The following is a 17,112-nucleotide window of genomic DNA, read 5'->3' as shown; positions in this document are numbered from 1 at the left end:
GCTTCTCTTCGGCCGAAGACTGGGGCAGGAGTACGTCCAGAATTGCGCATGCGCATAGCGCGATCCGGCGCCATTTTACTGAAGACACATTTGCAGTGTGTCTTCAGCAATATGGCGCCGGACAGCGCTATAGGCATGCGCGTACTCTGGCGCCAGACTCCTCCCCCGGCCTCCAGCAGAATGTGACAGGCAGCGCTGGAGCACAGGAAAGAAGGGTGAGTATAAATGTTTTTTTTGTATGTATGTAGTTTAATAGGGGTGAGGGGGACCACGCATACCAGGATAGGGGGTGAGAAGACCATGCATACCAGGATAGAGGGGGTGAGGGGACCACGCATACCAGTATTGGGGGGTGAAGGGTAGCATGCATACCAGGATAGGGGTGTGAGGGGACCATGCATACCAGGATAGGGGGTGAGGGGACCATGCATACCAGGATAGGGGGGTGAGAGGACCATGCATACCAGGAAAGGGGGGTGAGGGGACCATTCATACCACGAAAGGGGGGTGAGGGGACCATGCATACCACGAAAGGGGGGTGAGGGAAACTTGCATACCACTAAAGGGGGGTGAGGGGACCATGCATACCACGAAAGGGGGGTGAGGGGACCATGAATACCAAGAAAGGGGGATGAGGGGACCATGCATACCAAGAAAGGGGGGTGAGGGGACCATGCATACCACTAAAGGGGGGTGAGGGGACCATGCATACCACGAAAGAGGAGTGAGGGGACCATGCATACCACAAAAGGAGGGTGAGGGGACCATGCATACCACGAAAGGGGAGTGAGAGGACCATGCATACCAAGAAAGAGAAGTGAGGGGACCATGCATACCAAAAAAGGGGAGTGAGGGGACCATTCATACCACGAAAGGGGAGTGAGGGAACCATGCATACCATGAAAGGGGGTGAGGGGACCATGCATACCATGAAAGGGGGGTGAGGGGACCATGCATACCACGAAAGGGGGGTGAGGGGACCATGCATACCAAGAAAGGGGGGAGAGGGGACCATGTATACCAGGATTGGGGGGTGAGGGGACCATGCATACCAGGATAGGGGGGTGAGAGGACCAGGCATACTAGGATAGGGGGGTGAGAGGCCCATGCATACCAGGATAGCGGGGTGAGAGGACCATGTAAACCAGGATACGGGAGTGAGAGGACCATGCATACTAGGATAGGTGTGTGAGGGGACCATGCATATCAGGATTGGGGGATGAGAGGACCATGCATACCAGATTGGGGGGTGAGGGGGCTATGCGTACCAGGATAGGGGGGTGAGGGGGCTATGCATACCAAGATAGGGATAAGGGGGTACCATGCATACCAGGATTGGAGGGTCCATGCATACCAGGATGAGGAATAGCGTGCCCTGCTTACCAGGAAGGGGGGGTCCATGCATACCAGGATGAGGAATAGGGTACCATGCACACCAGGATAGGAGGGAGGCAGCACATACCAGGATGGGAGACCATATACCAATAAAAATGCTCACCACCCGGGCTTAGAACGGGTTCATAGCTAGTATATTATGATCGGCAGTGTTGATGTCATATCACTAATTCTGAGTTTAGTCCCCTTCATTGACTTTAAAGCGGCTCTACTAATGTATCTGATCTTTTATATCTCCCCAATAAACTTTACTTGGCTTAAAAAATAAACGGGACTCTAGAGTTAAATCAGCTCATGATTTGTGGTAGAGCCCTGATGTTGGACCCTAACCAATCAATAAGATGTAACATATGGTAATATCTTCTTAAAAGGCTATTCTCATGAAGACAAATTGTGGAAATTGCAATGTGCTTGTAAAAAAAAAAATCCTCTTCATTCACAACGGAAGGATTTTTAATTTCATGGTTTACTGTCTTTGCATAGGTTATCAGCAGTGGTTGATCTCCTATTAATATGTGCAGCACTTACAAGCTTTTTTTTCTGTTAAAGAGCTTGCAAGCACTGCTCTGAAGCTGCCAGACCATCTTCAGTGTTACCCTAATGTTGCGGAGGCAAAGAGCACAAACTTTGGGTCAGCAGCACAACCATGCAATTGCTCCGAACTATCAGTTAGTCAGGAGCACACTGTTCCCCAGCAAGAAAGAAAACATGAGACAGGGGAGCGGTGTACTCCTGATGACTCTGAGTATACCCCTTTATCTCTGTCCTCATCGCTATTTGTGAATAGCTCTCGAGTTAAATATGATTGCGGCTGTGTTCACATTTGGTCTATCACAGGAGCAGAAAATGATAATGTTGGATCATTCAAATAACGGACACCAGACGCGACCAATGACCCCGCTGACAATAAAGGGTCTGAGAAAACTTACAAAATATAAGGAAAGTTTACAGGGATGGATGCAGCCTGATCGACAATATAATAAATCGATTGTCTCTCGTTTCTGACACTTTTACACTATGCAAACTGTATGGAATGATTGAGTTTAGTCCATATACGGTTTGCATATTGTCGGCAGAACATCTATCACATGCAAATCAAAATAATGGCTTCACAAATGTTATTTTAATACAATTATCACATCCTAAACATGAAAAATACAATAAGATGAGATGAAATTCCAGCAAAAGAGAGAATAATACACCAGGGCTACGCATTTCGAGTGTAATGCTCTTGGCCAAGACTAAGAGCGTCAAGCTCGAAACGCGTAGACCGGGTTTTTTGCACTGATTTTTTCCTTCCCTTCGACATGGTTTTAATTTTTGCCTGTTTTTAAATATCTGAAATAAACACGATGTTTTAAACTACCCCTATTTTTGCGGATGCTGAAATTTCATCTTATCTTATGCTGTTCTCATTGCCCAGAAGCCGGTCTGGAGCCTCCTTGAACCGTACTCTCATTTAAAGTATTTTCCGTTATCAAGAGAGCTAATCTTAGTGCATCTTTTTTCTCTGAAAAATAATAACTTATACATTTACTCACCCTATCGGTCTGGAGACCACTAATTCTACTTGTGCCTCGGGTTTGGACTCCAGAATGATATTGTAAACTTCTTCGAATGTGGCGCCTTGTAAAATCCGCCCATTCCATTCTAAAACTTCATCACCTGAAGGGAAATGATAGTTTGAAGGTTACTTGAAATAGTGGCCTTCATTGTAAATCACATTTTGAGTCTGTGATGAGACCGCATTAAACATCTGGATAGTGATATTGTAAATCTACAGTATAGAGAAATCATTTGCACCACAAATTTAGATGAGTACTTCATTTTTAGTGTCTGGATTAATAGACCAAGAAAAGAGGTCACCGTGTCACCGAGACCGTTGGTTGACCAGGAGCCAGAAGCCCTGCAGTCTGTATAACACACCGAGACTTCTGCATCTGTAAGTAATACTTATTTGTCTAGAGTTACTGTACAGAAGTTAGATGTTAAAGAGGCTGAACAATATAAAAAAATATATGGCTGCTTTTTCCATAAACAGCTTCGCATCTGTACAAGGACAACAAACAAGGAAAAAAACGGCACCATGGAAAAAAAACCCTCCTGGACTTTGGCAGGCTTGAAAACATTAAACTCTTCCTTACTCAAAAGAAGTCCAACTCCATTTTTCCAGGTCATCGCCAAATTTATCTGAGCAGTCCCTTTTAATGCAATACTTTCAACACATTTGGCAGGTGGGTAACTTTTTGGCTGAGTTCAAACAGTGTAAACAAGGGCCTCCAGACCAAATCGTTAGAACTCGGGCTTGGGATTTGAGGACTCTCTAGGGTCAGATTAATAGAATTTTATTATGGGTTGTTATTTTCTGAGCCACATTATGAGCAGGTAACATCTGGAGCTTAGTACTGCCGCTTACCCTACCTAACGCTAACAGTTAATGAACAGGTCAGACATGAAGACGCTGGATAATTTTTAGACATTTTTCTAAAAATACAAAACGAGATAATTCTGGTTTTACTGAAACATCCAAAGGAGGTGCAAATCACGACTTCACAAACCGCGGTGCTCGGACGGCTCAGATAAGCTCGGCTACACCTTACAGTAAGAATTGTAAAGGAAATTAGCAACATAAATCATTCCCGCAGACCCAAACTGCTCGCTGTTTGAGAATGACATGACTGCGGTAAGGGGCGATAAAGTGATTTATTCAGACTGACAAATGCACATTTTAACCCTCAACTCTGAGCATTGTGGATCTCTTGAGAGAGTAGTAATGACGTGAGTGGCTCTTTGATGATCTGACCCCTACTAGGATGACACTGTAGTCTACTGCCTTTTGAGATTGTGACACTACAATCGGGAGAACAATTGTCTCTACTAGACAACCATTGGTTGTAGCAAAGGTAGATATCATGTTAATATCACCTGCTACAAGAACCAAATAATGGTATTTCTAAAAAAAAAAAAAAAAAATACAGTAGGACATCTGAAATTGTCTTTGTCTCCCCAAACCTCTAACCCAAACATTCCTTAGTCCCTATGGCAATGGTATGACAATTCGGGAACCTAATGAATGTCAAAAGAGAACATTCATCTCCAAACATTCCCAATTATTTGACACATATCTCCTGTAGTGATGGATGAACGTGCTGGGATGTGTTATCCGCCATGCTTGTGTGCTAATGGAGTGTCTTCGGCGTGCTCAAAAAATATGTTCAATTCCCTTCTGCTGTATGTACCTTGGCTGTTTGACAGCTGCAACACAAGCAGGGATTACCTGTTTGTTAGACAATCCCTGCATGCGTTGCGACTGTCGAACAGCCATGAGACATGCAGGAGCGGAGAATCGAACATATTATTTGAGCATGCCAAAGTCACTCGGTTAGCACATTTGTGTGCCCGGACAATACCTTATCCCAGCACGTTCGCTCATCACTAATCTCTTGTTTTCCATTTTTTATTTACGGTAATTAAAAAAGGAAATGTACATATGTGTTATAAGAGACATCCCATCGATCAACTGGGCCCAACTTATCAAAACCAACAATTTAAGGAAGAACGAAAAGTTATCTAGATTCACAGAGCTAGGGCATGGTTTTTGCAAGCATGGTAACATTTACAATAAAATAGTAAGAATGTCAAACAGTTCTTTGCTTTTTCAATATTTCACTTGAACAAGCTGGTTCAGATATATATTGATCACAGCTAATCCTTCAGCTCAACACCAAGTTGATCTTTTAGATCTGTTGATCGCCAAATACTTCAACCTAAAAAAAGGTTTATCCAAATGAGATACCGTAGCTACTCTAAGATGACACAACTAATGTTCAACATATGGAATGACTGTACAGTAGTAGTTTGATTATTTTATTCACAAAATAGCATTCATTATTAGCAAGGAAAGGTTGTATAAAGTGCAATGAAACCTTTCTAAAAGGCCACATTTTTAACTGAGCGCCCTCTTTTCCAGACCAGATTTTCATTCCCACCATATATTAGACATACTACTTTGAGAAGATCAACCCTTAGGAGGCAAATTTCTTTTTTCAATGAAGTTTTGTGGTTTCAAGAAAAAAAAAATTCAGAATATGGTTGTAGCATTTTGTTTTCTAAAATAATAGATTGCTAAATCTTCCTTTCTTTGAATATTCTTAACTTCCAGATGTTCCCAAACAATAGAAAGAATCCGGCACTTGAATGTGGGATATGGTGAAATCAGATATAAAATGTATTATGTGGTCCAAACTGTGTGTACGATACGTGACATTTTGGTCTAACACAGACCTATATCAAACATATGAAAATAATATAAATGACAAGGAGTCAAAAATGGAAAAATATAAAAACAAAGCATAGAAGATACTGACTTCATGGTATTCAGAGGTAAATGATGTTCATGAGAACTATATACATATCAGCCAATACATGAAAAGCAGTGGCAAAATCAGCAGATGGATCGTCAAAATCAGTGTAGCAATAACATGTAGGGCACTGACCACCGATGATCCTGGGAGATCCTGTTCAGGGTAAATTCTATGTTTTGTTTTTGTATTTTTCTATATGTGACTCCTTGTCATTTATATTATTTTCAGTGTATGTTTGATCTAGGTCTGTGTTAGACCGAAACGTCTCAGTTTGGACCACAAAATAAATTTTTCATTTGATTTCTCCGGATTCTTTCTATTCATGGATTTGGGTTGGGACCCTATCGGAGCACTGACTTATCTAGGAGTGTCGTATTCCTACTGACTTATTATGATCCCATACAACAGCCAAAAAGGTTAATAAGAGAGAAATACCTGGCCGTAATCTTCCAACAGTGTCTGCCAGGCTCCCTTTCTTCACTTTGGTGATATAAGCGCAGAGATGACCAGTCTCTGACATTTTGCCTCCTACAACCTAGGATAAACACAAAATTATATGTTAACGGAAAGGTAACATTCAAGAAGAAGTTGGATGATAGTTGGATGGCTTTGGTGTCCTCTTGGTCTCTTAGGTTAAGATCTCCTAAGAGATCAGACTCTGATGACCTAGCTTGATGAGCTCAATGTTTAGGAATAGGGGTCGTACTTTAACCTATATCTAACATGTTAGGCTTGTGGAGTAGACCTTGTAGACTAGTTGGTAGTGGTTTATTAGCCTCCTGTTCTTGACCTCAAAAACTGAAAGTCTTTGGCTGTGCTTCCTGTTTTTTTCTATGACAGGTCCATACATGACTTTACAATATCATGTTTTAGGCTTCTTTGGTAACAGCCATAATACGGAAATGGACTCCTACATGAATTGTTTCATGCCAAGGCTTAGGACGGCATGGAGTTTTATAGTTCATTGTGCCTTTAAAACAACCAATCCTGAATCTTCGAAGCTCTTGAGAAACACAAAGAACACCAATGTACCTATGGATGTAATAAAGTGTATAGATGTATAGGTAGAAATGAAACTTGGGAGGTTTACATAATGGCTTGTTTATTAGCATATCAAGGGACTCAATGATTAAAGAGAGTGAACAGATTTCAGAGGGAAACATATTTAGAAAAGAGGTCATGATCCAAAGCTGCAGTGCTGGAGGCTCCGGGACACTTGAGGATATTCTACTTTTAGACCAGGACTGTTATCCATAAAATACCCTCTCAGCACACGATATGGAAGCATAGACAATAAAAGAACTCAAAATCCTGGGGAGATGCAGGAGGCTATTATGAATAGAAGCAAAGATCAAATAGCAGAAGGTCTGCGGTTCTGCAACAAAGAGAAAAATTGGCAGATTGCATGTGCCAAGCGAAGCTTTTATGTCTTCAAATGCTATGTTTCTAGGTGTTAAATTATTTCTGAGAAGACTGACACATTCATTTGTGCAGCTCAGGACTGAGGACGTGTCTGTTTCAGAACATGTATTTTGTGCTAAAGAAATTCAGAGTGAAGAGAATCCCGGGAATCGTTACAGCTTCATGAGCCAAATCTGGAGGCGCTACACATTGAGAGCGCAGAAAGCCATGGTTCTGATTTTCTCAGGGTAAACTTCATTTCGATAACCATTATTAACGTATTACATGCCAAGTAGTGATGGGCAGCAAGTAGCAAGAATAGTTCTCTAACCAGTAAAGGAGCAAAAGGCCTTTCCTGGAAAGTCCTGAGCCCTTTCCTGAAGTTACAAAAATTCATGTAAATCATCTATCCTTTCTCTATGCTTCACCCAACCTTTACATTTCCGTAATGTTTGCAAATTTTATTCAGATCAATGGAATAGTCACAGAAATTTAGGAAAAACCTGGCAGCCCTATTTTAGTAGAAATCTTCTTCATGAATGTTCTTTACTTGATTGGTACTAAAAATTTGACATTTACAGCAGGGTGAAATCTGTAGAACTTCTGAAATAAAATCCAAATGGTTTTGGTGCGAATTTTGCTACAGAGAATTTTGCTGGAGAAAGCGCACAGTGGGATCAGGCCCTGTGGACATGGCCTGGACAACACCATAGCAGCACCACACGGCCCGCACTCAAAGGGCCACATTTATAACATAACTGGTGCTAGTTTTAGTGTAAGCCATGACACTAAAATAAGGCAATAAAATGATATGCAAAATTTCAGTGCCAGATTTCGAAAGTGACATAATTTTTGCAAGATTTTTTTAACTATAATAGGAAGAGATGGTGCAAATTTCATGCAGATCTCACTTACTGAAGGTTAGACAGGTGATAATTTTTGAACGCTATTAGAAGGTGTTCACCATTTAATAATACTTGGTGTAAAACAAATGTAGAATAATAAAAGTAATGAAAATAATTGAATAATTAAGCTACTCTTCCAAAAATCAAAGCTCGAAGAACCACAAGGCAACTGTTAGAAGGCTGAGGAAGGCCATACACAAGAGATAGCTGTTTCAAGAACAGCTTAGGGCCATCTCTCCTGACTTCCCCATGTTTTCCAAAGGAAGAAAGGCGTTTCTGGTATCAACTTGTCTTCCCTGAAAACAACAGGATTGGCCATTGAAATCCCAATGACAAACCCAACATCATCTGTCAGGGAAGAGTTGATAGGCCTTCATACATATCAGATGATTGCCCAGTATAGATGATGCCAATCGATTTGTAGGATGCAGTCCAGCGACCATGACATTAATCTGTGGCTTCAGAAAGGGAACCCAGCGAACCACCTTCGACCTGCCAGCATCTGCGGCCTGGTGGATGTCACATGTTCATAACGCCGCAACAATGACACTGCGATAGGCCAGCTACTCAGAAGAGAAGCTGGAGATGCCATCATGAAGGAGGTGGTTCAAAGGGCTCCCATCCGCTGACCATGAAATACCGATGCCAATGTGGCCACTGGATCTGGTGCTTCAAATGGAATTGCACCATCTCTACTGCCCAGTCATGTCAAGATCGGTGGGTTAGGCCAGGGTTCCCCAACTCCAGTCCTCAAGGACCACCAACAGATCATGTTTTCAGGATTTCCTTTGTATTACACAGGTAAAGCAATTATCACCTGAGCAATACTAAGGAAATCCTGAAAACATGATCTGTTGGTGGGTATTGAGGACTGGAGTTGGGGAACCCTGGGTTAGGCAGAGCTTCATCTAATGTGAATGGGCACCTTATGGACCTCCGTGTGTCTCTACATAGCCCATTGCTCAAACGTTACAATGGTTCCATTTTTGTAGAATTGTTGTGAGACACATGGGACAAAATGGACTGAGCGTATACAAATAGATCTTAAATGTGGGTGTACCAGATTGCTTTGTGAGCATTTCTGGACAGACTAGGTTAGGGCTTATAAATGGGGAAGCAAATATTGATAGATATGCTCCTGTTCACTCGGCTTACCAGGCGTATGAGGTCTAAACATGATAAAGCAATGGGGGCCTCCTACATTTTCAATAAGTCACAATGAGGAGAAACATATCGTAACCATATGTCAATTACTTAGCCTTTTAAGGCTTATTATGCATTTTTTGCTGACCTTGTTTTGTCTAAATAACATCATATCTCAATTAAATATAATTTTATTTTTTAATTAAAAATTCTACCAAACTGTATAAAGCCTATTAATGAAGCTCAGAATGAAGTGAGCTTTGATAATCCATAGTATTTTATAGGAAACTAAGCAGTACGTCTGAAAAAGCAGCCAAAATGTCTATACTAGGATTGTGATAGTGGACAGAACCTACTAATAGTAAATACAGTGCCTACAAGTAGTATTCAACCCCCTGCAGATTTAACAGGTTTACACATTCGGAATTAACTTGGCATTGTGACATTTGGACTGTAGATCAGCCTGGAAGTGTGAAATGCACTGCAGCAAAAAAGAATGTTATTTCTTTGTTTAATTTTTTTTTAAATTATGAAAAGTTTATTCAGAGGGTCATTTATTATTCAACCCCTCAAACCACCAGAATTCTGTTTGGTTCCCCTAAAGTATTAAGAAGTATTTCAGGCACAAAGAACAATGAGCTTCACATGTTTGGATTAATTATCTCTTTTTACAGCCTTTTCTGACTATTTAAGACCCTCCCCAAACTTGTGAACAGCACTCATACATGGTCAACATGGGAAAGACAAAGGAGCATTCCAAGGCCATCAGAGACAAGACCGTGGAGGGTCACAAGGCTGGCAAGGGGTACAAAACCCTTTCCAAGGAGTTGGGCCTACCTGTCTCCACTGTTGGGAGCATCATCCGGAAGTGGAAGGCTTATGGAACTACTGTTAGCCTTCCACGGCCTGGACAGCCTTTGAAAGTTTCCTCCCGTGCCGAGGCCAGGCTTGTCCGAAGAGTCAAGGCTAACCCAAGGACAACAAGGAAGGAGCTCCGGGAAGATCTCATGGCAGTGGGGACATTGGTTTCAGTCAATACCATAAGTAACGTACTCCACCGCAATGGTCTCCGTTCCAGACGAGCCCGTAAGGTACCTTTACTTTCAAAGCGTCATGTCAAGGCTCGTCTACAGTTTGCTCATGATCACTTGGAGGACTCTGAGACAGACTGGTTCAAGGTTCTCTGGTCTGATGAGACCAAGATCGAGATCTTTGGTGCCAACCACACACGTGACGTTTGGAGACTGGATGGCACTGCATACGACCCCAAGAATACCATCCCTACAGTCAAGCATGGTGGTGGCAGCATCATGCTGTGGGGCTGTTTCTCAGCCAAGGGGCCTGGCCATCTGGTCCGCACCCATGGAAAGATGGATAGCACGGCCTACCTGGAGATTTTGGCCAAGAACCTCCGCTCCTCCATCAAGGATCTTAAGATGGGTCGCCATTTCATCTTCCAACAAGACAACGACCCAAAGCACACAGCCAAGAAAACCAAGGCCTGGTTCAAGAGGCAAAAAATCAAGGTGTTGGAGTGGCCTAGTCAGTCTCCTGACCTTAACCCAATTGAAAACTTGTGGAAGGAGCTCAAGATTAAAGTCCACATGAGACACCCAAAGAAGCTAGATAACTTGGAGAAGATCTGCATGGAGGAGTGGGCCAAGATAACTCCAGAGACCTGTGCCGGCCTGATCAGGTCTTATAAAAGACGATTATTAGCTGTAACTGCAAACAAGGGTTATTCCACAAAATGTTAAACCTAGGGGTTGAATAATAATTGACCCACACTTGTATGTTTAAAATTTATTAAAATTTAACTGAGCAACATAACTTTTTGGTTTGTAAGATTTATGCATCTGTTAATAAATCCTGCTCTTGTGTGAAGTTTGAAGGCTCTAACTTATTTGCATCTTATCAAACCTGCTAAATCTGCAGCGGGTTGAATACTACTTGTAGGCACTGTATATATACAGTATATTATATCATCCTGAGTTCAGGAGTAGGGACAGGTCAGCGGTTAGGTGCAGTAGGGCATTTGCCTAGGGCGGCAGAAGATGACTCCTTTCTTCTCCCATAACTTAAAGGGGTTTTCCGGGCTTTTCACATAATCTTAGTACTTATCTGGGCTGCAGAATTATGACAATAAGTAATTTACTTTCTGTCACTAGTTTGCACGGTTTTCTAGATATTCTGAACAGAACGTCAAAGGGGGGGGGGGGGGGTTATGGCATTGAAATGAGAACTGGTCGTAACCTCCTACTCTAGTCCAAACATGCCCTCTATAGCAACAACCCCACCCTCCATAGCTACAGGCCCTTCCCGTCCACATGAAGCAGCCCTCACACAGTAACGAATCCTCCCCCTCTAGCAGCCTCAGTGCAGAGAGCTGCTCCTCCCCCAGACACACGCTGAACAGTGATCTATGGAAAGTGAAACTAGTGAGGAGGGAAAATTGTCCAGTAATCTGGGCCACTCCATGATTACAATACATAACTCATTATCAGTAATTCCTTCCCTCACTGTCCCAGGCTGCTGGCAGCAGTGAGAACAGACTGTGTGATGGCCAGTGATGGGGGTCTGCAGTTTCTAATCTCCACAGGGGATGGCAGTCACTGATGTAATCTGTTGTGTGACAAAGCGTCTGCTGTGTGAATGAGACAGCTCTGTGTCACTGATGTCTTCACACAGCAGCAGATTTGGTGCAGTGTATGTGTGAGCACTGTGTCTCTAATGACAAAAATACTGATGGGAGCAGCCTGTCCCAGAATACAGGACATATGCCCAATGAATCTGTTAAAAACGGAAGCCATAGAGAAGGTGTGCATTGTACCATAAAATACTATGAGTAAAAAGCAAAAAACAAGCCAATATATAGCTCCAACGACAAAAAAATAAACAAGTTATGGACCTTAGAAAATGATGAAACTAACAAACTTTTTTTTTTTTTTTTTTTTACAAAGTTCTGAATACCAATTTGTACCAATAAAAAATACTATGCAAGTTTGGTATAGCTTTAGGCCTGTTTCACATTTCCGTTATTTTGACGGGAGGCAAATCCACCAGAGTGGTTAAAAGCGGATCCGCCTCCGTCATGGGCTAAACGGATGCTACAGGATCCGTGTTGTGTACGGATCCGCGGGAGGGGAAATTTACAGGAACCGCGGCCTGGAAAGGAGAGACAGATAGATAGAGAGAGATTTTTTTTTCTTTGCACGGCTGTTCTGGAATGCCATTCAGGGGTTAAAAACCCTGCTTCAGCGAATCTGCCGGGCATGCGCAATAGAAATTAGAGGACCGTCGCTTGGAAAAAACGTTGCAGAGTCCGTCCCATCCGAGACGCTAACATTTTGACGGATCCGCCAGAAACCGGGTGGGACGGATGACCGTCGGTCAAGATCCGCCGCTAATGTAAGTCTATGGGGGGAAAAACGGATCCGCCCCTTTTTTGGCGGATGTTTTTTCCGAAAATTGGCGGATTTTGATTGACTTCAAAAAACGGAGGTGTGAAACAGGCCTTAATCGTACTGACCTTACAAATAACATTGCCAGGTCATTTTTACTGCACAATCGAAAGCCATAAAAACTAAACCCAAAAAACAATGGCAATATTGTTTTTTTTTACTATTTCACCCCACTTGGAATTTTTTTTTTTTTTACTGTTTTTCAGTTCATTACATGGTAAAATAAATGGTGTTATTCAAAACTACAACATGTCCTGCACAAAAAAACAAGAAGTCGTGCGACTTTAAGATGGAAAAATAAAAAAAAGTTACAGCTCTTGGGAGAGGAGGAGTAAAAAAAAACAAAACAAAAAAAACGATAGCACAAAAAAAAAAAATATCTCTAGGTGATGAAGGGGTTAAAATAAAGACTTGTTGCTAGCATTGGAACATCCTCTGAGCAGTTCATTGTCAAGGGACTGTTTTAAGAACAGAAGATTGGGCTCTGCCACCCACAGAGATTAGGGTGCTTTCACACTGCGTTCTGTGTCCCTGTCGGTTCATACATCCGCCATCCCTCACAAAACAGGGTCTGACACATACGCCGACGGGGCCATAGACTGTAATGGTGACATATCTGCCCCAAAATCGCATCAAATAAGTGAGAAATCACGTTAAAGAAAATCAGCAAACAAACAATCAGAGAAGATCGTTACTGCGTTCTGTGGTGCAGACACCTGCAGAAAAAATATTAATCACACCAATTTTGTAACATCATTTACCAATCCTTTTAATTAATCTGATAGCGGTGTTGTGCAGGTCATTATGATTACAGGGACACCAAATAGGTCTGCGTTATTTGCTGCATTAAAAACGCATTAAAAATGATTTTTTTTTCATTATCAAGTGTTTGTCAGTATTATTCTTCAGTAGTGTTATAGGATGAAAAAATCTCTTATTCTCCTTCTAGAATGCAAATACATGGCAATGTAATTCTATTAGTATATTCTGCCTGTAGAGTCAGAGCCTGCAATACAGATCAAGTACACAAAATCCTCCCCATTACATTATCAGAGTTTGTGGCTCAGTAGCTCATGTAATGTTAAGGTTGCGGGTTTGAAACCTGGCCGGGCTCTCAGAAAAAAATTATATTTGTCTATTTTCTTATTATTTTTACTACTTTTATAGGAACAAAAAAATATTTTTCTTCACCTCAGGATACAGGGACCATAGAAATACATTGTTATATATACAGGGTATCTCTTTGGACATGTATCACCTGCTTCTGTGTTCACTGCCTGCAATACAGGTCAAAATTACAAAATTCTCCTAGCTACAGCATTGTAAGCTGTGGTTCCTAGATAGAGCAATGGCTTGTGCATGTGGCAATGCGAGTGTGATTCCTTGGAACACCTGGACACAGGAAGGAGAAAAAAGTGACTAATTGAATTTATGCAGAGAGCAGCCCCACCCCTGGAGGAGGAGGAGTTATGGAAAGAGGTGAGTATAGAAGCCGGAATAAAACCTCTGAGGTGACGAGACGCGGAACTTAGCTCTTGAATTGGGATAGTCTCATCTCGCTAAATCTGGGACAGTTATGTGGTATGACACAGGCGCAAAGGAAAACTGGAGCAATTGCCGATAGCAACAAATCAGATTCCAGCACTCTTTCACAATGAAAAAACATTGCCAAATTGATTTTGACTTTTGCACCATTTTTATGTTACGTTTTTCTGTCCTTGACATTTTTCGGGTTTGCATGACATTGTTGGCAAGTTTTAGTTATCCAGATGATTTCAGCTAATTAATCATTTGAGACTTTTCAGCACAAAATCTGACTTAAATTTTTTTTTTTTTTTTTGCACAGTTGAAGATGCAACATTTTAAAGATTATTGAAAGGATTGAGCAACGCGTTATTTTTTTAAAATAAAAAAAAAACAAAGGCAAATTTGCATTGGCGCCAAATTCTTCAAACACAGAGATATTTTGCGGTGCAGAAAGACAAACAAAAACAAAGAAATGAATGATGAATTTAGGTTTAGTGGTTATTGCACATGGCCTCTTACCTTCAGTCCAAGCATTGCACCAGAATCTCGGGGAACACTCCCATCTTTTAACCGCTTGTTTAGCAAGACGCGGCCAATTAATCGATCGCCATCTTTGGATGCTTGCCATGTCACCGGGTGCTGATGAGTTACATAGAAAAAATATTAGAGATAGATGTTATATTCATAGGCGGTAGAAGAAATATTTCTCAGCTTTCCAGCTGTTGTCGAAGTACAGTTGTTCCTGAAAGAATGCTGCCTGGAATTTGTAGTTCCACAATGGCTGGTAAACTGCATCCTGAATAAGTCTTGTCTAAAGGATGTCAATAATAATGAAAGTCATTTAAAGACAATGCCAAGGACCTCAAAGGCCGCTTATAGGAGGAACATTTTTGGATTTTTCTTTAAATCTGGATTTCTCATTCTGTAAAATATGTGCAAGTATAAAATACATCATCCAAGAAGAGACGCAGCAACTCTATTGCAAAAAATTACACACACATTTTTATTTTCTAAAAACTAGTTTCCCCAGAATAAGTAAACATATATGTACAAAAATTATCAATAAGGAGGGGTTTCAATTCAGGGACAATTAGTTTTTAGAAAAATAGGGGTTCTCCGACCCCTTTTCTTCAAGCTGTGGTGGAAGGCTACATCCACATCCTGGGTGAAGCTGGGAAATGAATGGCCATACTTGTGCATGGGATTCATAGAATGGTAGAGTTGGAAGGGACATCCAGGGTTGTCTATTGATAAAGTCAATGGAAGTGAAGGACACAGTTGCGTAAGTCAAGAGTGACAACGACCTTTCCATTAGTATAGTCCAGATACAGAGTCAATCTCAGGGTTAGAGAAAGCTTTTTCTACCACTAGGCTAGAGTCACAGAGGTAGACCCCCAATTGTATGACAATTACATCATATCCTGATTTCAGTCGGCCTAGTAAAAATTCAAAATCTGTTGCCTGATGGACATCGAGAGGCCTGAGGACCCTATCAATTTAGAAGGGGATCTCTTGGGTTCCAGTCATGTGTCCATTGTTCTGATGAGAAAAATAGCTCTGTGTACTGTGCTATTCTTCCCATAAATAATGGTTGGATCTGCAATGGAGGTTCCTAGTAGATGTGATCATAAATGTGGTCATAGTCGCTTAGATCCGGAACATTAAATCGAATCATAGAATGGTAGCATTGGAAGGGACCTCCTGGGTCATCTGGTCCAACCCCCTGCTCAATGCAGGATTCACTAAACCATCTCAGACAAATGTCTGTCCAGCCTCTGTTTGAAGACGTCCATTGAAGGAGAACTCACCACCTCCCGTGGCAGCCTGTTGCACTCATTGATCTCCCTCACTGTTAAAAAGTTTTTTCTAATATCTAATCTGCATCTATATTTCAGCTCCATTCCATTGCTTCTCGTGTCTCCATGAACAAATGAGAATAATGATGATCCCTCTACACAGTGACAGCTCTTCAGATATTCATAGACAGCTATACTCAGGGAATGCAGGGGGACATCAGCTTACAGACCTACAAAACTGTGAATGAGGCTCAACTTTTTTTTTTTTCTTAGATTTATTCTACATACAAATCGTAAAATATTATTCAAATCTGGAGATACCCTAAAAAATAAGCAAAAGGTATAAAGTAATATCAATAAACTAAATCCTTTTATACACACCAGTGGAACTAAGCCCAGAATGTCAGCGCAGCAGTGCAGAGTTATTATTTGGGGGGAACCCACTGTGATCCTACCGTCATCTGTGGTTGAACTCTGTATAATTCTACTGCACCAAAACGAACATATCACAGAATGTGAAATACAAAAAGAAAAAAACAAAACCAAAAAATAATGTATACTTTCAAATATAAACCCTCTACTGCAGATATTACAGGCGGATAATCTGCATTTTCCGCACAGACAAACCTCTCCTCCATACATTGCACTGACATTGCAATACATCATGGCATTCTCGTCTTTAATTGACTCTCAAAATGATTTGTAGAAAATGTGAAGAGAAAAAAAAAAAAAAAGAGCAAAAGTAAAGTAATGATTACACAAAATATATGAATTTCGTCACGAGATTGGGAAATTTCATATTATATATATATATGTATTTATATATATATATATATATATATATATATTTATTTATTTATATAACACAGTTCTATTTATTAGGATATTGAAATTTCAATTGATAAAATAGTCATTAAGAATACGACCACTACAACCCAACACAGGGAATACCAACATTCTACCATAGACTGGGAGAAGAGGGTCAGATACAGTGATACAGGACGGAACAGGGATCAGGGCTCGGTACAATATACGGGAGGCTAGAAAGAAACCGTAGATAATGCGAGGAGTGAAAACCAATATGATGGAAAATCTAAAGCGGATTAAGATATGATGGAAT

The 17,112-nt window shown here is 41.2% G+C and overlaps 1 protein-coding gene across 50 annotated transcripts in view; it reads right to left on the bottom strand.

Annotated features, from left to right (window-relative positions):
- RIMS2 (regulating synaptic membrane exocytosis 2) overlaps positions 1 to 17,112 on the bottom strand; it is a 657,506-nt gene that overhangs the window by 246,746 nt on the left and 393,648 nt on the right. For all 50 annotated transcript variants that reach the window (XM_073590110.1, XM_073590159.1, XM_073590111.1 and 47 more), the window contains 3 exons: positions 14,716 to 14,835; positions 6,195 to 6,294; positions 2,937 to 3,060 (listed from right to left, as the gene is read on the bottom strand). In XM_073590110.1, coding sequence (XP_073446211.1) covers positions 2,937 to 3,060; positions 6,195 to 6,294; positions 14,716 to 14,835 — 344 coding nt within the window. The remainder of the gene's footprint in view (positions 1 to 2,936; positions 3,061 to 6,194; positions 6,295 to 14,715; positions 14,836 to 17,112) is intronic.

Source organism: Dendrobates tinctorius, unplaced genomic scaffold, assembly GCF_039654945.1.
Source record: "Dendrobates tinctorius isolate UK_male_01 unplaced genomic scaffold, ASM3965494v1 ptg000116l, whole genome shotgun sequence".
Classification (NCBI taxonomy): domain Eukaryota; kingdom Metazoa; phylum Chordata; class Amphibia; order Anura; family Dendrobatidae; genus Dendrobates; species Dendrobates tinctorius.
This window is presented reverse-complemented; position numbering and strand designations above follow the sequence as displayed.